At 37.4% G+C, this 24919-nt stretch overlaps 1 protein-coding gene across 5 annotated transcripts in view; it reads left to right on the top strand.

Moving 5' to 3' along the window:
- The window catches only part of LAMA2 (laminin subunit alpha 2), a 377777-nt gene that overhangs the window by 198549 nt on the left and 154309 nt on the right, over positions 1–24919 (top strand). For all 5 annotated transcript variants that reach the window (XM_062572565.1, XM_062572567.1, XM_062572564.1 and 2 more), the window contains exons 13-17: positions 5179–5280; positions 5849–6060; positions 10829–10940; positions 15686–15799; positions 22457–22584. In XM_062572565.1, coding sequence (XP_062428549.1) covers positions 5179–5280; positions 5849–6060; positions 10829–10940; positions 15686–15799; positions 22457–22584 — 668 coding nt within the window. The remainder of the gene's footprint in view (positions 1–5178; positions 5281–5848; positions 6061–10828; positions 10941–15685; positions 15800–22456; positions 22585–24919) is intronic.

Below are 24919 nucleotides of genomic sequence, written 5' to 3'. Positions count from 1 at the left end.
TATAAGGTAGTAAGACCATCACAGATTGCAATAAGTCAAAGCTTTGCTCTTTATACCATACAAGTTGGTTATATGTAGGAACCACAGCCCAGCCACTCTCTAAACTCCTTTGGCTATACTAAAGACTTCTTGCAATTGCCTACAAGTAGAAACTTAGTGCGATATGAGACACCCTTGTTTTTTCCCGCTGGCCTCTGCTCAGGAGGGGCATGATCACCTAACTCACAAATGTTTACATGCTTCAACCACAAACTGCATCTCTTCCTAGCTGAAAGAAGAGCATTTTACTTCTCATATAAGGAATTGTAAACAACACCCTGTTTAACGGAGATAGCACCTGATCTTCTGAGTGATGTTTGGCAGATACTGCTTAATAGAAATGAGGCAGTCTCCAATGTAGTGAGGTAAGGGCTAAAACTTTACAGGCAGCATTATGGTAGGCATTGGAGAGGGAAAGTTTGAATCACTGAATGGTTCAAGCATCAGATGGGCTATAAAAGCTGATGTAAGAAAGAGGTTCTCTCTAATTGCATCAGTGTGAAACATCCTGACAGCTTGCCTCATAAACGCATTGCCAGCAGGATGACTAAATACAGAGGAGAGGAGAGAGGCTTCTAGCGTTTGGTTTCCATATAAGAAGATGCAAGTGTTCCTCATCTGTGACTTTGTAAATATTTGTAGAAGCATTGTCTGTTTTGGATATTTGAAGTATCTTTGTGTTTTACTATCACTTGGCCTGATTTAAAAGTGACGTTAGTGTGACAGGCTGAAAGCATTTTTTCATGCTAGGTAGTAGTCTGCTTCATCTTTCATTCCAGTTTTGTTCCTGCTGAGCATGGTCTTTTGCTCATAGGAAATGAGCCGACTCCTCTTTCAGAGGGTTTCACCTGACCCAGAATGCAACCATCAGGATGTCATAAACAGTCGTCATCTTGACCGTCTAGTTGTACCCTGTAACAGAATATAACATAATAATAAAAGTACAATTAGCTGTAAACAACTGATGAATTCCACTATCTACTACAAACTTGCTGGATTATAACTAAGATAGCTGTGATGTGTCTTTCCTGTTTTTGTATTTCTTGAGGAGTCTGTGAGTTTCCTTAAACAAGGCAGATTTTGCCTGTAGAGCTGAGAAGAAATTTTTGACGCATCAATCTAAAAACAGTTGAGAGAGATAAAAGAAATTCTGTGGATCTTCTTCGACATTTTTAGTCAGCTGTTCTTTCCTCAGTGATACCTCCCTTTTTCTCCAGCGGGACAAACTTCTATGCTGAGTTCTCTCAGGCCTTGATATGGCCTACAGTGACAGTCCTTGAGGCAGAACTCTGAAATACTGGGTGACACAGAATGACAGCTGCCCACCCATGAAAATGGAATGGTTTGCAGGTGCTGCAACTTCCACGGAGCCCTCTTGTTAAAAATTCAGTGCATTTTCTGTACTAGATGAGATGAGTGTGTTTGTGTGGTACATTTATTGACCTCCAAATTCCTTTGCCAGTGACTGAACTTTTATTTTAAATATACAGAGGAAGGAAAGGGCACTTACAAAAAATGGCAGAAGGAACTAATACTTTCTGTTTTGTATGAGGAGTTTTTTTTCTTTTCCACCTTTACAGCATGGAAGCATATATATTCTGAGATACTAAGCAGACTCTCTGATAAGTGCCAATTTAGGACCTTGACTCTGTTGTGTGATCCTATAAGTGATATGCAGATTCTGCCAGCTGCAGCTGTGAAGCTCTGACTACTATGGCTAGCAGAGACCTCAAGAGACTGTTTAGTCATATTCCAACTTTTGGACATTGTACCTAAACTCTCTCTGACACATTTTTGTCTGAACTACTGTAAAATATGTTAAATATTTAGTGGTGGAATCTAGCAGCATTTCCACAGAATCACACAATGGTTGAGGTTGTAAAGGACCTCTGGAGATCATCTAATCCACTCCCCCTGCTCAACCAGGGTCCCTGCAGCACGTTGCACAGGATCACATCCAGGTGGGTTTTTAATGTCTCCAGGGGAGACTCCACAGCCCATTCCAGTATTCTGTCACCCTCACAGTAAAAAAAAAAAAAAAAAAAAAAAAAAAAAAAAAAAAAAAAAAAACTTCCTGTGTTTCAGTTTGTGCACTTCCTAAGCTTGCCTAAGCACTATGTTATGGGAGACAGTGTTGAAAGCCTTGCTGAAGTCAAGGTGCCCAATGTCCACTGCTGTGCCCTCATCTACCCAGCCAGTCTTTACATCACAAAAGGCTAATTCAGATCTATTAAGCATGATTTCCCTTGGTGAATCCATGCTGACTACTCCTGATCACCTTCTTTTCCTCCATATGCTTGGAGATGACATGCAGAATGAGCTGCTCCATCACCTTTCCAAGGACTGAGGTGAGTCTGACCGGCCTGTAGTTTCCTGGGTTCTCCTTCTTGCCCTTTTTGAAGACTGGAGTGACATTGGCTTTCTTCCAGTCGTCAGGCATCTCTCCAGTTCTCCATGTCCTCTCAGAGATGATGGAGAGTGGCCTGGCAACAACATCTGCCAGCTCCCTCAGCACTCGTGGGTGCATCCCATGACCTATCAGGGCCCATGGATTTATGGGTGTCAGGTTTGCCTGAATGATCTCTAACCTGATCCTGCTCGACCAATGGAAAGTCTTCCTTTCTCCAAACTTTCTCTCTTGTCTCCAGGTTCTGGGATTCCTAAGGGCTGCCCTTTGCATTAAAGACTGAAGCAAAGAAGGCATTCAATAATTTTCCATTCTCTATATCCTTCATCACCAGGGCATCCACCCCATTCAGCATTTTCCCTAGTTTTCCTTTTGCTATTGATGTATTTGAAGAAGCCCTTCTTATCCTTGACATCCCTCACCAGATTTAATTCCAAAAGGGCCTTAGTCTTCCTCTTCTCATCCCTGAATTCTCTGAAAATGTTCTTACATTCCTCCCAAGTGGCTTGTCCCTTTTTCCACATTCTGTATAATTTCCTCTTCTGTTTGAGTTTTGCCAGGAGCTCCTTGCTCGTCCACGCAGGTCTCCTGCCCCCTTTGCTGGACTTCTTACTCATAGAGATGCACTAAACTTGAGCTTGGAGGAAGTGATGCTTGAATATTAAGCAGCTATTTCAAATTAGCTTGATACTATTTTAACCATTCTTACAGCTAGAAAGCTTTCACTATACCCAACCTGAATGTTTTACATGTCTTTCCTGCACTTGCCACTTGCCACATGATTTTTTTTTGTCTCTTCTTTGGCAAACTATTTTCCCAGTACCTCTTAGTTTTCTATTTCTTGGACTAATCAAATTGCTTTTCTTCAGTGTCTCCTGAGGGCCGTATTTTGGAAGTCCTTGATCCATCCCAGTTGTTTCTCTAAATTTTCATCTATTTGTATCAGAAATTTTACCCAAAGTTTGAATTGCTGATTTGTTTTCTATCTGCATCTAATAAATCCTAATACCTTCCCATTCAAGATTTTTCTCTCTCACCTGTCAATTTCCCATTTACATTTTTCATTAATAATTATACAAAGGCGAAGGTTATCTAGTTTGGAAAAAGTAAAATGTGTTTTGGTTCATATTTTTTATAAGTTGCCTGAAACTAGAAAATCTACATTTTCCCACTATTTTTACTTTCTTTAATGCTTGTAGTTAGTCTGAATTTGAAACAGAAAAGGTAAAATTCTACAGAAGGTATTCCTGTAAGGTGTTTATTTAAAGATAAAGGCAATTACTAGTCCCTCTCACAGCATTTCAAGTATCTAAATTTTCTCCAGTTGTGATAGAGCTATAAAGCAATATTTAGCCTTGATCATAGGCAGAACAAAAAAGAAATGCTTAGGAGGTGTGCCTTAATCAGAGAGAAAAAAAAAATCTTTCAAGTTGTCATGGTCAAGGCTGAAAATAGTTGTGTGGTCCTAGCAGGTCTGGATACTTGGTAGATAAACATCCAAGCTTTGGATTTCTATTTGTAATGAATTTTCTGATTTTAGTCTACATAGTTGTACAGCCTCAGATGCAGTCCATGGATTTTTATACCCTCGTGGATAATTCAATATTAGTTGATTTCCATACCTGGAATACTGGGGCTTTGTTTTTCCTTCTATTGGATACCTCATAAAATAACACATAATGCAGCTGTTGACTTTTGCTGCTTTCTGTTATGGTGTGCAAGCCATCCAGTATGGTGAACAAGAGACAGCACATTATATGCTTGGGAATGATGAAATTGTTCTCTTCACAGAATACTCACAAGTTTGCTCTGTGGTCAGCAGCAGGTACTCAAAGGGCAGAAGGATCCCTGTGGTTTTAGTAACCTCTGAGAACAGTCTTACCTTGCTCCGAAATATGAGGCAGGTGCATTTAAAGAACAAAATGTAGCTCATATAACTTTTGATTATTTACATTGTTTCCAAATAATTAAAAAAAAAACACTGTAATAAACTGTCATTCATGTCTGCAGTTTTTGTTTTGTGTCCTAAATCTGATCTACATTTTCCAGTTTTTTAGGGAAAACTATTATCAGTGCCCTGGTTCTGAGTGCTAAAAGAGCATAAGTAAAATATTTTAGCATGACTTGAGATAATCCAGTTATTGGCATCTTAATCTAGAAGCTGAAACAAACTCAGAGAACGGACTGGCTCATTTTTTTTAAGTAAATGTTTTTGACCGTATGAGAGAAAAGTCTTACTTTCTTGTATTTTAGGTTAAAATTCATTCTGAGATAAACTTCACTAGGGGTTTTTTGGTTGGTTGGTTGAGGGACTTTTTGGTAGTTTTCCCCATCAGCAAAACTGAATTTGATGGAACTTTTTAAGGTTGCTGATCTGGACATCCAGCCTAAATGAGAACCATATAGCTGAAATGCACTGAAAACCTAACTTCAGTATCAAGTGGAAATTTGCATAGATTTCAGAGTTGTTTCTGATTATTTTGTTAGTCTGTGTGTCTAAGGAACTTGCAGCCTTTGACAAACACAGAAATAAGATAACCATACATCATTTCTAGATACTTGAGCATGAAGAGTCCATAGGGCCAGGTATCTACAACTGGTTTTGCAGAACTGGAAATCTAGAAATACTATCACAGAAAAAAAAAAAAAAAAAAAAAAAAAAAAAAAAAAAGCCCCAAAATGGCTAATGGCTGTCCTCTGTCATGTAGTTGCCCTTTCCTGTCTTTTCCCAGATAACAGCTGCTGGAGGACATCTGAAATTTACAGTTTCCTATGACTTCAGAGAGCAAGATGACACGGCTCAAATGATGGTTCAATCTGATGTCATCATAGAGGTAAAGTGATTGTATTTTCAATCAACAAAAAAAATGTCTCTCTTCATATGTTTAATGCGAAGTGTGGTGGTTGAGGATGCAAAACAGTATAGTACATGTTCCTTCAGCTAACTGATAGCATCAGGGAATGGTCATAATTCAGTAGAACTAAAAAAAAAGGGTCTGAAGGAGCCTCTGGCAATATTGCAATAGCTTGCAAAACCATACCCTTCCTGATCAAGATCTTGATCAAGAGGAATGAAGAAATAAAATAATTGATTGACATATTCCACATGCTTTTCCAGAGGTTCTCTGCAGCTCAGGGTTGTATGAATTTGTTTATGACCATGCAAAGCCATGACACAAGGTTTTATTTAGTTGCATAACCTGTACTTTTGTTTGTACTAGCTTTAAACTTTATCAGGCAAGCTCCTTTCAGGGTTGTGGAAGATGAATGTTATTGCTAAAATTTATTGCTCGTGTAAAATATATTACTCAATAAGTCCTGTGCCCTAAATGGCTAAAGTGATACAGCTTTTGTTCTATCCTTTTTCATATTTAATTGTCTCTGTCTCATGCCTCTCTCTAGGGAGGTAGCTTGAGAATCAGCACTGAAGAAGAAGGAATTCGGCTGCAGCCTTCTGAAGAACACACTAAAGAAATTGTACTGAAACCAGAATCTTTCTTTGTATATGGCACTGATGTTCCAGTCAGCAGGAGGGAGTTCATGACTATCCTTGCAAATGTAAAGAGGATCCTCATAAGAGCCACATACAGCTATGGGATGAATGCCATCTACAGGTAAATGTGGGAAACGTTGATTTTCTATATAGGCAGCTTCTCAAAATACTTGTTTTCTAGCTACAGAGAATGAAGTTAATGTAGTTTAAAAATATTATTTAATTTATCATCACAAAAACCTTAACATTCATTTAAACTTTCAGGCAGTTTTTTTTTTTCATTTTGGTTAGGCAGGAGGAGGAGAGGTGACAGGAAGAGGTAGCCTTGTAAGAAAATGACATCATATGGACTATTAAGGCATGAATAACAGTTCCATAAACATGTTTATTTTGTGAACAGTGTAATTCTCATGTATATTGTAAATCACTGATTGCAGTGATGACATGTTCAAGAGATGTCATACTGCTTATGTATTGCTTTCCTTGTTTAATGAGCATACAATACCACATTAGCAGTAGACCAGGCAATAGTATTTTAGGTCTCTAAACTGGCAAATCTGGGAAGGAAGTGCAGTTCTGGACTTTTTAGAGGTGTACTATAAATAGCTTTCCAAAAACATATTTTGGAAATATCCATTGATGAGAGCTCCCGGACAAAAAGATAATTTATGCTTCGCAGCCTAGTGGTAATTGTCTTCTAATTGGAGTGACATTACAGTTAGGAATATAGGTAAGTAAGTCCCTTAAAGACAATGATTTAAAATAGGGTTGGAGGAAGGACTGAAATAATTTTGAAGAGTATCTTTTTTGCTAGAAAAGGCTTTAAATTACGGATACATTTCTATTATACTACTCTATACAGGAGAGTATACTATATAGAGTACTATACTACTCTATATTGTCCTTGTGATCTCTCTTACCAGCGAATAATGCAATGCTTACTGTGTTACAGTGATCCCTACAGCCAGAAGTCTCTACAAATAGTTTGCTCGTCACTAAACATGTTTTATTGAATGCTGTCAGTGTGCTCATTGCAGTTAAAGTGTGGCAGAAGACAGGGTGTGTAATTCTAATCACAATTAAATGAATTGGATTTTTCATCCTTGATTTCAGTGGAGGAATAAAAATTTCACCCATCTGGATGGGATTTACTGGGTAGAGATAGATTCTCACAAAACAGTACATTTTCCCAATCACATGAAGTAGCAGCAATAGCGTCTACTGTCATCTAGCCCCAGCTCATGGTCTGTTGTTGTAGGCGTACTGCTTGTGTTCAGTGCATGCCTCAGTTCTGACTATTATCTCTTTAACTCATGTTAAAATGTATTAGGCACAAAACTGTATTGATCATTCTCTTTAAGATCATACAAAACAATTCTGCTTTCAGTATGCTGTCCCTTTAATACTGCAAGGTTTGGGAGTACTGCAGGGAAAATGCCCGGACCTGATGAAGAGGATATTTTGTGATATCTCACATTGATTAAGGACTACTGTTGATGGGCTCTAAAGGAAGATATTTTTGCCAGAAAAATAGCATAGAACTAAGCCCATGGATTTTTTTGTTTATTTTCTTTTAAAAAGGTATGCATGGTGGATATTCCCCTCAGAGAGGAAAAAGGGTCTGGCAGAGAGACAGTAGTATTCCAGGGTTATTAGATACTTCATAAATGACATTTTTTGCCACAAAGCATCAGCAGAATTATGCAGTAAACTAATCAGAGATTGCTATATTTAGCAACCTGTTCATTTAAATGGTGAAAATGAGACCACAAGTGTAAGGATTTCCAGGCTATGCTCGAAAAGAAACAAGAATGGAAACATTGTAAAATGAAGTGACTTCTTTGTAGTAATGTTGAACAAGGTCTGAGAATTCAATGGAGTTGTGTCCCATTAGCAAGAGCATTCATTAACATAAAGATCCTCCTTTTCTCCCTTAGTTTGCTTAGCCTACTATAAATATAAGTAAATTAGTATCACTTTCAAATAATTATTAAAAGAAGTAATACTGAGTTAGATTCGAACATGGTTTTGAGAACATTTTGTGCATCATTTTAAGCTTAGAATGCTGTTTTTGCTTTATCTTGCTTCATTTCTGTATTAAGAAGAATATTCCTTAAATGAGTGGGCTTTCATTTAGATGATGAAGTAGGATAAAAAATGACAACACAGAAACAGCAATCAGTCTGAAAGTGATTTCACAGCTTCTTGGGTTTAAATTGAGAACTCCTGCTCTAACTTTACAGATCTTCCAAACTGTTGGAATTAAGTCCATCTGTGGTAGAAGCATAGCAACAGGCCAGGAAAAGACAACTGTCTTGTATCATGTTGTTTAATTTACTATTTTGGTTTGTGCTATAATGAAAGTTAGAGTAGCAGTATTTGTTTAGTTTTAATGTTCGGAGTGACCACTAATGGCAAATACTGTAGATACTCAGATAGGCACTGGAGGTTGTGATAGAAGTGGTGCTAAAGATGATGATTGCTTGCGACCATGTATAGAATCACACCAGAGGCAAGGAGAGAAGAGGGAAGGGCAGACAGAGAGTTTTCCTCCGTGTGCAAAATTGGCTTCAAGACAAATGAGCAATGATTGGGTCAGTACTTCATGTAGCTGATGTGATTCAGATGCTTAGCATAGCAGACAGTAAACTATGTTGATACTGCCTGAAACGTCCCCTTCTCTTTTTATCTTGTTTGTTTTTAGAAGTCAACAGTTGCCTGCTGACAGTAACAGTCAGCTTAAATATTTGGTCTCGATGTTGAATCTCAAATTGTTCATGCATCTCCAGGATCTGGTGCCCCATTACTGCCAGCATTATGTATTTTATTGAATGCAGAATGGCATCGAGGAATAGAAATTACAGCATCAAAACGGGAGGAAAAAAATCACTGCAGCTTTCTTCAATGAGTAACTGTTAATGCTGAAAACTGTTAAACACATTAAAATCCCATTTACCAAATAGCATAACCTAATGAAAACTGGAACAATTCAGTGAATACAAATGTGGGATAATACTGGGTTGATTGTTTCTATGTGTAAGTGCTTCTCTTTGTTACTTAGTTCTGGGAGGGAACTAGCTGTAGTTCAAAGGACAAATAACATTTGGTCTTCTTATGGTCATTTCTTTTTCATTTACAGATTTCTCTTCTTAAATTATGAAATGTGAGTTAAAGTCATCACCATCAGTATTTTTTATCCTAGAGGTTGCTTAATGTAAGGAAAACTCAAAAGGATGATTGCAAAATAAGAGTGCAGCAAGGGAGTGAAAGGGAACTGCTGAAAAGTGAGAAAGTTCTTATGGCAGATTTGGATAGAAATGTGCATCATTGTCTCAAAACAGCTTCTAAATGCTTTTGCAGAAGTTAAAGTACCACCAAATTAGGTTCAAGTCTCTAACTGCATAATCTGCAGTAGTAGTCCCTCCAAACTCCTGTTGTCTCTCCAGTCATGGTAGCACTTCTGTTTTTCTGAAACTTCTACCATGATTTTCAGAAATCTCATCTTTTCCCCTTACTTTTCATGTCTGCATCACTGAGAATAGTCATAAAACTGACTAGGAAAATATCCTGTCTCATCCTTTCCTCCCCCAGCTGCTTTAACAACAAAATATTTTTCTTGGAAGTTTTCTTATCCAAGGTCATCTAAATAATTTTGGGGATGTTTGACAGCCAAAAGATAAGTGTCCTAGTATGGAGCAAAAAGTTTGTTATATTTGCCAAAAAAAAATTGATTTTTTTAACGAAATGCCTGTCATGATAGAAGGGTATTTTCTGCTGAAAGAGATTTCAGAAGTTTTTCAGGTAGCTCTAATAACCAGACACTCTGTTAAGATTGTTGTGTTTCACTGGGTGAAAATAGGTATCCTTGAACCTATCAATGCCCAGATTCCGTCTGAATTCTCATAAGAATTAAATGCTCCAATCCCAACTTGGGTACTGTGGAGATAAACTATATCCAGCTTGCATCTCACTGATAAGCCTATCAACAGAGAGACTTTGGCTATCATCTCTTTCATTGTATTTTCATGTTTGTTTGGTTTTTGTTTTTGTTTTTTTTAATAAAACTCATATTCAGTGTTTGGCTAAACAATGGCTGAGAATTCTAGCATTTTTTTTAAGGAGCAAAATATTTTTAATTTCTTGATATCCTTTTCCCATTCTCCTTCTCCCTAACAATACATAATGGAAGTTACTGGTTTTAGGAGTAGTTGCTACTGAGGTAAACAGTGGTGATATGCAGTCCTTATGCTATAAGGACTGCAGAACAGGTAGACTGTACATTTTCTTTGTGTTTTCTGATTCTAGATTGTGCACGAAATGGAAGATTCCCCAATTTTCTCTTCTCTGTCATTTGGGAAACTAAGATTTATGTCAGAAGATTTCCTTTTTCTTTCATGTAAAAAGTATTTAGATTGCCTTGGACAGAGCTGAAATCTCTCTCTCTCTCTCTCTCGTTCTCTCTTTTTTTTTCCCCCAGAGAGCAAATTGCCAGAATAAAAATACCTTATAACCAAGGCTTAGTAATGTAATATTTTAGAAAGTTGGGGTAATGATTTATGAATTTCAAAGATGTTACTTGGTAACAAATAGGCTATATGTATATACAATTGTAATACGAGTTAGAACATGCAGATTGCAGGCCAGGAATAACCTTCCTTCTACTGATATAGTGCTATGAGACTTATTTTTTTTTTAATTGTGTGTCTGACCATAGTCTCCTTCACATGATGGACAAAAATAGTAACAAGCCTGCAGACATTTAGTCTAGAAAGAAATAAGTGCGTATGAATGCCATCTTATTTTTTAAACGAATAAACATAAGCGAGTAAATGCCACATATACTTCTGTTTCATTCACTGCATTAACCATTTCATTTCTGTTACATTCAGATTGCACAGAGTTAGCATTGAAGCTGCTGACCATTCTTCAACTGGGAGGAAGGTGGCATCTGCAGTGGAGTTATGTGACTGTCCCCGAGGGTATGATGGTACCTCCTGTGAAGTGAGTATCACGATGGATCAATTGTGCTAACACAGCGAAAGTTATAAGTGGCCATTGGCCTTGTTGCAGACAAGCCAATGGACAAGCAGAGTTGTCCATTCCTTTCATAAACTTGGTATAGCTTGTCTAGTTACCTTTATTTCTAAATGATAGTTCATTATATTTGTTAATTTTTGAAAATTGAATTATTACACCTCTGTGTTGATAGTTCTAAGTTACAGAAAGACATTTATCTTAATAAAAGAAATTAACACAATATTTGTACTCTTCAGCTCAATATTAGAAGGAAAATGGCAGTTATGTGACCTGTGCACAACACAGTTGTATCAAATTATCTGAGTTAATGCGGCTGAGTTTCCTCTTCTATTTCCCTAGGTCTTTGTCTTTTGCATTGGATTGTTTGTGCTCCTGTGAGAATTGTGAATCTATTTTTTTCAGTCCTGTTAAAGATTACAACATACACACACGCTCAGAAAATACACATTTTCCCACAAGTTCATTAGTGCTTACAAAATGTGTTCGTGTGAGTACACATATGATTAACTAGCTCACATGGGCATAGCTTGGGGTAAATAGAAGCAAAAAAAATCTTCAAAAGCTTTGCCTTAAGGAAATGATTTCAAACACCAAGATGCTCTGCTTCACAAAACTACAAACAGTGTGCCATTTACACCGGCACTCTAGGCATTTGCTTGTCAACTCTCTTTTTCTTTAAAATGTTCTATGCTTATATGTGATATTTAGGGCTTAAGAGTCTAGTTTCATGCCAAATGCTTTTGCTTGTTGCTGGGGCTAGATAAACTAATCTAGAAAGAAGACCTGAAGGAATTAATGGATAATTCCTATCACCTCCAAAATGGATTCCTATTCCTAATGGAATCCTAAGGAATTCCTAAGGAATCCTATTCCTAATGGATTAATTAATGGATATTCCTATCACCTCCAAAATGGTACTGACAGAAAAAAATAGGAGAAGAATATTGCCTACCTGGACTAGGATCCTTTTGGAGTGTGACCGTTGTCTATCTGTTCAGCTGTTTGAAGAGGTTGGAAGAAGTGTTATTATACTTCACCTTTTTTTTTTTTTTTTTTTTTTTTTTTTGACTTGTTCATTTCTCCTCTCAGTTCATATTTAGCTTTGTTTGCCGGGTAAAAATTTGGAAAGTCCTTGTTTGCAGATGTTTCTGTAAGTACCTTTGCTGTAGAAGTGGTAGAACGTCGGTAGAATTCGAGCCTTGATATTGCTGAAATTCTCTGTCCAACATTGTGTCCTTCAGTGCTAATGATATCTCCAGACTGAAAAAGTCCTTGAAATTGTCTATACATATATAGGTAAGATCAGATCCCACAATATAAAGAATATATGTAGGCTGCTGCAAATTTGAAGCCTGTGTGTACATTGGTGGACATGGACACTCTTCAGTGAATCTACAGTCATAGTAAGTGCCCTAGGTGGTCCTAACTGCAGATTTATTGGAGTATATCATATTGTACTTCCTTCCTGGGTTTTGGGTTTCTTCCCAAGACTGAAGGCTGAGAAGATTTAACTGACTTCTTTATGAACACACTGTACCTATCTTAGAATCATAGAATCAGTAAGGTTGGAAGGGACCTCTGGAGAACATCTAGTCCAAACCCCCTGCTCAGCAGGGTCACCTAGAGCATGGTAAACAGGGTTGCATCCAGGCGGGCCTTGAAGATCTCCAGAGAAGGAGACTCCACAACTTCTCTGGGCAACCTGTTCCAGTGCTCCGTCACTCTCACAGGGAAGAAGTTCCCCCTCACAGTCAGGCGAAACTTCCTGTGCTTCAATTTCTGCCCATTGCCTCTTGTCCTGTCACACGGGGCAACTGAAAAGAGTTTGTCCCCGTCCCCTTGACACCCTCCCTTCAGGTACTTGTACACATTGATAAGATCCCCCCGCAGTCTTCTCTTCCCCAGGCTGAAGAGGCCCAGCTCTTACAGCCGTTCCTCACAGGGCAGGTGCTCCAGCCCTCTGATCATCTTTGCAGCCCTACACTGGGCTCTCTCCAGTAGCTCCATGTCTCTCTTGTCGTGGGGAGCCCAGAACTGAACACAGGGCTCAAGATGAGGCCTCGGCAGGGCTGAGTAGAGGGGCAGGATCACCACCGTCGACCTGCTGGCAACAGTCTTCCCAATGCACCCCAGGAGACCATTGGCCTTCTTGGCCACATGGGCACATTGCTGGCTCCTGGTCAACTTGTCATCCACCAGCACTCCGAGGTCCTTCTCTGCAGAACTGCTCTCCAGAAGGTCAGCCCCCAGCTTGTGCTGGTGCCTAAGGTTATTTTTCCCTAGGTGCAGGACTCTGCACTTGCCCTTGTTGAACCTCTGCTCCGAAATTCGGTGAGGGACCTATGTCCCTCACTGAATTTCAGAGCATTTTTGAATGACTCAGACATGCTGCCAAAGCTGGCCTGTTTTAGAATAACAATAGCATGGTTAAAAGTTTCAGTTTCCATGTATTTATTCACCAAAGTCACTTCTCATGAGCTTTCTGTCATACAGGTTCAACATTTTATGTGTAGGATTGTTGTGCTTGTTAGCAAAATGTGAAAAGATTTTTGTGTTCTGAGGAGATGGTTGTGCTTCTTTTGACTAGGGTAAGTAAGAAAGAATGTAGTAAAGTTTTGAGTCTCCAGAGAAACTAGCAGTTGAAAAAGTATCAGCAGAAAACTTGAAATTGTGGAGTTTTTTAGAATAACATACTTGTTTCTTCTGAGCGCTATAGGCATTGTCCAACACTTTGTGTCTTCAAGTTTCAACATAGTACAGATTTACTGATGTTCTGCAGGGTTTTAGTTTTCTCTTCTTTGTATAATTTAGTGTATATGTTTATTTCCTGCGTAACGATGCTGTGGTACCTGGCAGAGATGCTGCAGCACTAGACATCCATTATTTACTTACATTATTATTGTGAATGTTTTGGGGTGATCAGTCTTGAGGAGACATCCAATCTCATTAAAAATAGGCCATCTCCTATGGGGTTGTTCTGTTGCACAAATTTGAAATTAGTTTTCCATGAGGTTCTATACAAAGAGAATTGTTATTTTTTCCTAGTATATCTGAGAACTGAGCATAGAATTACATGATTATAGCTAGAGCAGCTCCAATTTTAAATTTCAAATACTGTTGAGACTGATTTGTGATTGTTACTTTGTTCTGCTCATGTGAACCTTCCACCTTTATTTCCTTGACATCTTCATGCCTATTTGCTCTTTTCTACCAGATTTATTCTCTGCCTGCTCATTTACTTCCACTGTGGAAGAAATTCTGTTTAACTTGCACCACGATGATGGCTGAGAACTTTCCTGACTTTTGAGTGTTATATCTTTATCTTTCTTTTTCTTAAACTCTCAATCCAGAAATTTTTCTTTTTATTTTTCTGCTTTAAAACTTTCTGTTATATTCCAGCATCAGGACTCGTGTCTAAGCCCTTTAGAGCCTTATCTTGTACGATATCATGTACATCCGTGCATGAGATGATTCTTTCCAGGATCACTGGAAATCACTAGGTTATGAAAGAAGAAAAAGATTAAAACAGATTTATACAGAAACAGCTTAGGCAATTGCATCTTGTGAAGCACAAAAAAATTAAACAATTTCTGTTACAGTCTTTTTAACATGAAACGAAACAATGGAAAAAAAATAAAAAACAAGAAAAACGTCTCCCATTGTTTGTAATGTTTCTTAAAGAGAATCATTTCAATGAATCTTCAAATGAATTTCATTTTTTACAGGAATAAGACAAAAAGAGAGATTGATTTTATGTATTTTAATAAGGGTGAATCTTCTTTTTACCTGTTTGAGAATGTGTGTGGAAAGATTTTCTTTGCTTAAAATACTTTTAGTAGTCTATCACTATAAAACTACTTCTTCATATTAGGCAGATGCTCTTCAAGGTCAAAACTTTGTCAGGCACCTTTTTATATTATGCAAAATCCTTGGATCACATGAGTGGTCCTATGCAGGAAAGAGTTTGTGAAAATTGTAAAGCCATTTGTGAGATATATAGTAAAAAAGACTGCTGTCTGACATCTTATTATGAAGAAATGGAATAGCAGAATTTTCACTGATGAATCACAGTTCTAAGATGTCACTCTTCCCCCCCCCCCCAAAAAAAAAGGCCTTGCATTTAATATTGATCTGAGTTTAACATTAAAAAAGATCAGAGCATATTCTTAAAGGGAAATTACTATACTTTGTATTTAAGAAACACAATCTGTAAATAAAAGAGTAGCTTTGTGTTTAGCCTGTGTTTTAATTCAGTGTAGCCTTTTGTCAGACTCTGAAACAAGACTAAATGGTATTTTAATTGCTGTTTGCAGTTGAGCTTCTCAAAAAAAGGTCTTTGTTGTTTTAGGGAGAGTTTTTCTCCTTTCTCTCTTTCAGGATTTTGCCTTCTGGCTATTTTCCAATCTATACCTCTTACTTTGATGCTGTCATATTTCAATTCTTCTTTTCTCTGCTTTATTTTACCATTTCAGAAGAATGATCAGGTTAAGGCTTCCTCTAATCTCTCTCCTGCCAATAAAAGTAAGGTCAGTGCAAAACCTTAGTGCCAGAAAGAACAGTTTTCTAGAGAAATGATAGTATTTCTAGTCATTTAACAAGTACTTTTTGGCTGTGCAAGTATAAAATTCAGTAATATTTTGAAAATTCTATTCTTTCCCCTGTTCCAGCCAGCGCTTAACTTTTTCGCTAATGTATTACCTTCCTTGCAGTCTTGCTGGCCTCGGCACAGGCGTGTGAATGGCACAGTTTTTGGTGGAGTCTGTGCACCATGTACATGCTTTGGTCATGCAGAGTTGTGCGATGATATCACAGGAGAATGCCTGGTAAGTGCCACTGCTTGTAAGAAACCTGATGGGACATGACCAAGATCGGTTTGATATACCGGTGTTATTGAATTAAACACCTCTGGGACTTGGAGTATTCAAGGAGAAAGCAGCAGTGCTTGACAGAGCAGATCTTTTGAACTATTGAGTTCAACATACTGAATGCTGAACTATTGCTGAAGTTAAGGATCCCCTCATACCAGTACGTGAGAGCTTCTACTGTTAAACAAAAGGAATTTTTATTCACATAAGGTTTATGTTTTGAAACAGGATCAATAGCATAAAATGTGGCATGCAGAGAGCAACAAAATGTATCAATGATCTTCCATGGAAGATCTCTCTCCCCCTCCCATCCGTCTCCTGCAGTGTATTCGTTCAATTGATAGTTTGTAGTAGGTAGTAGCTAAAATCTCCTCCAGTATGTCCTGAAGATGTGGTTAATGACTTCCTTCATCTAGCTTCCTAGTAAACCTTGAAGAAATGCTTAATGAATTGTAATTAAAAAATTAATAAAAGAATGTGATTTGGGCTAAAACAACTGTTTTCTTACAGAATATGGAGACGTTATATAGTTACTTACTAATTCAGCAATTAAATCCATGATATTATCCATAGCTAGCCTATTAGCGCACCACTATTTCCAGCCCATACAGTAGCCTTTTGGGATGGGTGAATTATGCTGAATAGACTGTTCTGATTAACTCAAGGGCATTTTAGTTTTATATTGTCTGACATAGCATGAAGCTTGAAACAACATTTCTCATTTCATTAGTCTTGCAGAAACACAATTTGAGCCAGTGCCAGTTTAGTGGGATATCATACTCTCATTTCCCTGCAGAATTTCAAGCAGACTCTGTATTGTGCATGTTTCTAAATGTTCACTTTTATTTTCTTAAGAAAAAGCTTCTGGGAAAAGTCCAAAATGAAAATTCAGGCTTTTTACAATGTAATTTGGCATTTAGAATTATCACTGGTCTTCCTGTTTTCCCCATACAAGATGTTTAATTGCATTGCAGTACAAAACAAGATATCCTTAATTTGTGGATCAGTGAATTTTTCAGATTACTTTTTCATGAATAGAAGCTTAAGATGATTCTCAATTTAATTATACAGTAAGCTTTAAAGAAGTGCCTAGGATGAAAAATCTGTGTGTGACATGACAGTCACGTTTTGAATCCTTCACTTATATGCAAAGAAAATATTCACCACTAGGCTAATACGGATTTGTCTCTCTTGAAAAAGATAGAATTTGTTACATTAATGGTTGTGGCCTCCAGCTATGATGTCTGTAACATTAGTGTGGGATAAAATCTGTTAACAGAAAAGAAAGGAAAGGGAGAATGTTGCTTAAGGTGTATAATAGCTACAGACTGTTTAGCTTAGAGGTGGATAGTCAGATGGAGATCTGAAGCTGCTGCTTCGCCTTTGGGTCTCAGCCCTTGCACAAGGAGGTCCCCTCTTTATTTTTCTCTAAAGCAGCAGCCGGAGATGTGAGAGAAGGCTCACGCTGTAGTGCACGCATATTACGCACCGTAGTGCTTGTGCACTTTTCAGCTGGTGTGATCTATTGACGGAGAGAGTAGAGCTCTGCTATCCGATGTTGCAAGGGGTGCTGATGTAAAGATAACACAGCGCTGAAAAGGAAGATGAAAATAACCACTTGAAATGAATAACACACAATATGTACTTTTTTTCTATATAGGTTATCGTGCATTTATTCTGTGCTTCTCATGTTCTGTCTAAGCTTATACTAGGTCATCCTGTATAGAGGAGGAGGACAGGTTGCTTAAAAAGCAATTTGGGGTTTTCTTGCAGCTTGCTTTGAAAACACTGTAAGTGAAGTTAAATTGGTTAGTATCCATGCAGACTATTAAATGCTGCAACTCAGTTTGGATCATAAGCCTTTTGAAGTGAAAGAGAGAGAACTCTGAATGCTGAAAAAGAGAAATGTCTCACATCAAAGGCATTCTTTCTATTGAGGTTTACACAGCCTTTTGGCCTCCTTATTATTATTCATGGTGTTTTTTCAGTAATACAACAGACAATTTAGGCACCTAATTTACTGATATGATACTTCTTTTTACTCTTCCTTAGCTTTGAAATGTAGTTGAAAAGCAGCTGAAATATGTTTTTGACTTGTGATAAAAGCTCAGATCATCTGCTCCAACACAGGCCTGTATAAAATGCTCATTTCTAACGCATATCCTGCAGTAACCTGCAAAGCCCTTTGATCCCCACAGCAGCCTTATGGAGAGCTGCATGATATATCATTCTCATTACCGTTGTGATATACGTGATAACTGCCTTGGTACATAGGGCAAGTTCTAACGTACAGAAATGCTCCTTTGTAGTGTTACACATGCACATTTACCGTAGCTTTAGGAGGCTGGTTAAACCTAATCCTTGCAAAGAGCAAAAACACTCAATGGTTTTTCATTCATTGCAGCATATTATGTTCCTAATAGTAAGCCCAGAGAAAACAAGATATTTCCTTTGCTCGGGATATGTTCAGATTGGAAAGTGGATAGTCCCCAGGGGCCTCCATCATCTTGGTATAGAAACAGCATATACCATGTAGTTTGAGGCCAGGGTCAGGGCTAGTGGACATTTTGTGCTTATCACAGTTTTCCTCACAGGAGTGACAAAATGTCTTCATCCATCTTCAAACAACACAGTAACAAAATGAAAGATCCCTACACTAAATACAAGATAGGCTATACCAGAGGTGAAAAACACATAAAGCCTTTGCGACACTTTTGGATTACATTTATAAGACCAGGCAAGGGAATTGTCTCTGGAGACTTGACATTGCAGTAGTTTGAAAATGTAGAAGTGTAGTCACGCTCCCAAAGAGCCAGCACAGTTGTCTGCCCTAGGAGGCCAGGGCTGTACTAAGATCGGCAGATAAGGCAAAGGCTTTCGCTTGCTTTAACCAGTTTAACCTAGCAACTTCCCTGATTTTCTCTGTGATGGATACCCCAAAGGAGGGCATTAGCATACCAAAGATATTTCATTAGAGTCAGTCATACTCCCTGATTAAAGTTTTATTTTTATCACTAGCCGCCTATTTACACTGTATCTTTATATGTTTGTATGCACTCAGCTGCATACCTAGCCAAGCAGACATGTGTTTCGATCTGAATTTAGGGTTCCTTGATACTGGACGTGTCGATGTTCACTGGGTTTCTTCCAAGATTGATGGGCTGGCTCAGTAGGAATTGGTGGAAGATACCCTCCAGAACATCAGGAATTAAGTCTTTGTACAATGAGGTTTGATCCACGCATTAAAATTTTAATGCAGATTCCATAGGAATTATCCAGTGTTCACAGTTTTACTTAGTCAGAGTTTGTCTAAGTGAAGTTTTATAGTGTTTGGAGATGGAAGAGGTCCAGAAAATTGATGCCTTCAAAATGTTTTGAGATCCAATACCTGCAGTTTGAAAACATAAAAATTTGAACAGGGAAAGGTTCCTGGCCATAATGTCTATGGATCCATGAAAGATGGCATAACAAAACTACTAGATCAATGTGTTGGAATAAAATATATTTCCAAGAGAGTAAAAGGGAAAGTTCATGTGCGTGTGTGTGTGTGTACAGTACACAGAGCAGTTTAGGGACTGTGGATCATGATCATCTTTATTCCGAATCCCAGGACACAAAAAAGCAAACTGAATGTTCATATAGATACCAAATTAAAAGTTCGTGTGCTTAAGCATATTATAAAGAAATAATCTCAGTGTAATTAGACATCGCTTAAACTAGATGATGCTCAAAACTATTGCTGTGCTAAAGCCATACATTTGGCAAGTTTCAAACCGAGATTAGACCCATTGCTAACAAGGAAAAACAGATTTTTCATGGGTAATGATAAAATCTTTAGAAGGGCTATTAACTCAACTACTTCAGTACTTAAGTTGATCTATAAATTTGGCAAATGAGTATAAAGTTTAATGCATCATAGAAGGGAACAGGCACATTATGTCACATCTGTTCATTACATAATTCTTCTTTGTCCTGCAACCTTCTAACTGGCCAATGTGAAAGACTGTCTTGATCTATAAAAGTCTTGCTCAGGGAGAAAAATACAGGACCACACTGGATCATTATCTTTCAGTTGAACTCTACACCATGCAACATATGTTCAGATTTTGGCACTGTATCTGAGAGTTTTCCTTTGTGTTATTAAATTTAAATATTGAGGCTTGGTGAGGAAATAAGCAGATATAGAGATCTGGACTGAGAAGAGTTAGAAGCTTCACGCAGAAATGGCTAGGGTTAGACTTTTTAAACATAAATTAAATTAATCAAAGAGAAGGTCAGCTCTTTGTATTGCAAATTGCTTTCTTACAAAATAGAAGTTTTTTTTTTTTACTTAAAAAAAACAGCAGCAGCTGCAAATACCAGTCGAACAGATGCATTGCTTTAAAATCATATGTTAACTCCCCTCACTTTAATAACATCCTTGACATATAAGCAGTTCATATTCTTGGAAAACATTAAGATATGTCTGAGAATATTTCAAGCTAAACTTAACACAAAAGAAGAATCCATTATTTTTCAGATAAAGTACAAATAATTTGACATGATGCTTTAAAAAAGTTGAATTGTTAAGGGTTTTTCTTTTGAAACATTGAAATTATTTTTGTCACATCTTCTTTTAAAAGCATGTCTTAGTCTTCCCAGTTACACTTAAGCATGGCTGGTAGATTCTTTTTGAATGTTAGCACTTGAAGTAAAAAATCAAATGGACTTAAATGACCTAGTGAAATAGATTTAACCCAACTGAAGACTCTACAGCCATAATCTTGTTTAACTAGAGGTCTCAGTAGTTGGTAATAGCTCATGACCTACTGACTATGTGAAAATGTAGTATTGTGACTATTCTTATTCCAAAGATATGCTAATTTTATACACAAGCAATAAGAATGTACTCTCTGGAAGTGAACATTTCTGGAGAAAGATGCTTTTGACTCCAGCGTGCTTCTGACTGAAACACGTATTGTGTTTATTCAGATGCCCAAGTGTATGGTATTGGCTCTGCACAACATAGTGAAAAAATCTTCATACAAATCATTGCAATCCATGAAAGTCCTGAAGAAGAAATCACAAATACTTAGAATAGTTCCATTTTCTTTATCCTTTATTGAAGAAATGTTTCATCTTTAAGGCACTAATGCTATTATATATCAGTCAGTACCATATGCATGTCTAGCTGTCAAGTGGTTCCTTTGTTAATGAGAAAACAGTTTTCAAGTGTTTTTTTTTTTTTTGAAATGTTTTTAGTTGAATCAGCAGTTTGGAAATACCTACACATATTAGAAAAATCAAGAATTCTGAAGTAGTAGGTTGGGCAAAATTTTAGGATGAAACCAAGATTCTAGATTTGAGCTGGCACTTACCTGTGGTCTAAATCAGATTAAAACAACTCCGTGTCCCTACCCACCACCACAACCACCACTACATACAGTCTCTCTCATGGCTTTCATATTGACCTCTTCCAGCTGGCATATAGTTTCTCAATCTGTACCTGAGCACATCAACGTGGCATTCAGTGGCTGAAAACATCTCTGCTGCTTTCTCTGCCTTCACACTGCCTATGGACTTGTGGCAAATCGTGGTGAAAGGAATAGGTCAGTGTGCTAAAAATGTGAGAAACAAAACAAAGGCGTTTAAGCCAAAAAACTAATTTACTGAGCCTGTGGCAGATCTAGCCAAATTATTTAGGATTTATAAATCCTAAATAGTGAAGGGAAAGAAGAAAATGTTTACGGATCATAATATTCTTTAAGGCTTAGCAGCATCTGTTTCTACATAATGTGAAGCCTATTCTCAGAGGACTAATTCCATTTCTGGCAAAAAGCATTTAATTTGAGATCAAGCCAAAGGTTATACAAATACAATGTCATTTGACATGCAGATCTACTGCTGTCGATTTTATGGGGTACTTTGGATACTTAGTATGTTTGGATGAACTGTTTCTAGTATTATGAAAGCCAGTCGCAAATGGAAACACAAATTGTTGGATAGAGCTTTATAGTCCTCTTATTTTCTACACATAAAATATAATCTGGACCCTATTCTAGCAAACAAGTATTAATTAAACAATTCAAGCTTTGATGATGTTCACAAATATATTTAGTATATTGCCAGCCATGTACCTTGTAAAATGAGTTAGGGCACTTAGATGTGAAATATAATAATTCTTTCTTATAAGTTATACAGTTTGGGCTGTATTTCCAAGATCGGCATCTGAAACCTGTAGCAGTTTTCCAAAAATCCATCGTCTGTTGCATGAGTGCACTAATAAACCTGTTCTGTGCTGCTCTGAAGGGTGGTTTCTTTTAAGCAAACTTAAACAAGAATGTGGCAGTTGTATACTAGAATGGTAAAGGACTGCAGTTAAAAACTCTTTTTGTTTTGCATAGAAAAAAATTGTCCAAAAGAGCAGAAATACCCAATGTCTCTGAAGCACTGATTGCTATAGCTGGCCTCTAAAATTGGCTCACAGCTGAGCAGCAGAACACTGAAATATGTGTTGTAGACTTATGATCCAGCTGAGAGAACGAGCTAGATGAATGACTTTAAGGACTTTTCCATATGTAAATTCTCTAATTGTGAATTTGAAATGACATCATGTACTTTTCATCTTCTATTCAGGACTGCAAACACAACACCGGTGGTTCATATTGTGATAGATGCCTTCCTGGTTTCTATGGAGATCCTACTAAAGGGACAGCTGAAGACTGTCAGCTGTGTGCTTGCCCGTTAAATATACCTTCTAACAAGTAAGATGTATATTTGTTGTATGTTACATTTCACTGAGTAAATTATGTTCTTGTAATTGATGCTTTTGTATGTATATTAAAGGGGTTTTTTGTTTTTTAACCAGATAATAATTCTGTAACATAAACTTCTATTCTTAATTTATAGTTCCACAGAGTACGGGCTGAGAGGCAAAGAACAACACAAAAGCTAGCTAAGACGGGGGTAGAAGGAACAACCTAGAATTTTGGACAACTTTTTGTATTTTGGACAACAAAAAAACTCTTTTGTTCTAATCAATAGCTAATGTTAGCTTTTCTGCCTCTCTTTGCAGGGTAGTTTCTGGTTTTAAAGCTGAAGTTATAGATTTGATAGTTTTTGTTATTATTAATAATTGATGTTTAAAACAAATTTGCGTTGACCAGATGTGACTGTGATTTCTTCTGCTTTAATTTTTCTTTTCTTCCTGTCAGCATTCAGTGGTAATGTTGATTCATTTGGAGTCTGAATTTGGCTTTAAACCTTACAAGTCAAAATATATCATCAGCATATCTCAGAATAATCACTAGCAATTTTTTTCATTAACTAAAAAGGTAGAGGGTTAATCAAAACTCTGATCTAAGAGCAAATGATGTTTCATTCATTGCAAAAGGTTGTCTATACTTTTTAACTGCCTCTAACTTAATAGAGCAAATGGCTTGAACATTTTTAACTGGTTTTCTTGCCAGTTAGTGTCTGGAAAATAAGAATACCAAAATCATTTGGCATAATGCGGTTGAAGGAGAAAAAAAAAGTAAATCTTGGCTGATGATCAGCTTTTCTTGTACATATATAGAAGTTTGAAATTAAGTGTATCAGTTTGAATTAGCATGTTTGGTTTATGCCATCTAGGATGGCTTCAGACAGAAGGAGCCCTGGGGCAAGCAGCACGTGTCCAGATTATGCAGAGGAGGTGCTGGGCTGCAATGCAGCAAATGATTCTACAGGAATTTCAGAATCCATTGAGTACATCTGACGCGTCTGCAATGGTCTCTAATGCTTACCCAAATTCCAGCTGCAAATTGGATGCAGCTCCCTTCTGAAAAGATTCGTCATTAGTGCATATAAGCATTTCAGAATATGGGCTTGTGCAAGTAAAGATGAGAACACATCTGAATGGCAGTGTGCTAACCTAGGGCATAGGTAACCTGAATTCTGCCTTTAATAAGTTCAGGCTAATGGTAAGCCTACCAAGCTTTGTTACACGTTAAAACTGCATTGATAAGTGAAGGAATAATCTGACCACCTATTATCTGGAATTCCAGGAGATTATGGGATGGGAGCCTGCCTTCCTGTTAGCATAGTTCTGTACACATGATTTCATTAGATATACATGGGCTTATGTCTGCTGCTCAGGCATGGTTCCCCTGATGTCCTCATTGCTTTTACATACTTAGCATTTCATTGCATGAATTCTCTTCCTCTCGTTTGAGAACACTACTGACTATCAGGAAAAATACTGTCATATTTATAGCTTGTGCAGATGTGCAACAAACCAAGTCAAACAGATTACATTTAGGTTTTTATTGGCAAAATGCCTGGAGACCCCTATTATGTATTCATCAGGTTTCTGGCTGTATTGCTTTCTTCTTTGAAACTGCCCAGAAAATTCCCTTTTTAATATTAGATTTTCTTGAAAAATGTAGGTCCAAAACAAATATGGAATATAAATATTCCTCAGCTGTGGAACTGTGGGTGTCCTGAGCCCCACAGGGTTTATCCCTGGATTAGAACTGTACAATATCTCCCAACTTCTGCAATGGACAAGAGCAAAACTGTGAGCAACATCCTCAAGCTTTATAGAACTTTTATCATAAAGCTCAATCTCTTCTGATTTTACAGCTCTAGACCAACTATTATATGTGTTTTATGAGAAAAAGAAGAGACTGTTAAAGGACTAAATGTGTTCTCTGAAGACAATTAAAATACTCATTTTTCATCCTTACTACTGTATCAATTTAAATGTAACTGTCAATTGGCAGTGGGTTTGGTATGCTGGGGACAGTGTCTGTAAACAACTCGGATTCCTTCACATGTCCTTCAGGTGAAAGCTTAAGAAATATTGAAGCTTATGTCAGCCTACAGGTGGAGTATGCCCTTCTCCTCCGAGTGATTCCAAAATGATTCCTGTACCTAAGATATAGGAGTAGTACAGTAATTCTTCAAGTTCATATATCATCATAGACCAAGTCTGCCAAACATACCATTAACACTGTATATAAAAAATAATAATAATTGAGTCCATCTCTTTTGTCCTGTTAACTTCTGAAGAACCTGACAAGTTACCAGCTTGTATATAGAAATACATATATAAAAAGT

The sequence above is a fragment of the Rhea pennata genome, chromosome 3 (assembly GCF_028389875.1).
Source record: "Rhea pennata isolate bPtePen1 chromosome 3, bPtePen1.pri, whole genome shotgun sequence".
Taxonomy (NCBI): domain Eukaryota; kingdom Metazoa; phylum Chordata; class Aves; order Rheiformes; family Rheidae; genus Rhea; species Rhea pennata.
This window is presented reverse-complemented; position numbering and strand designations above follow the sequence as displayed.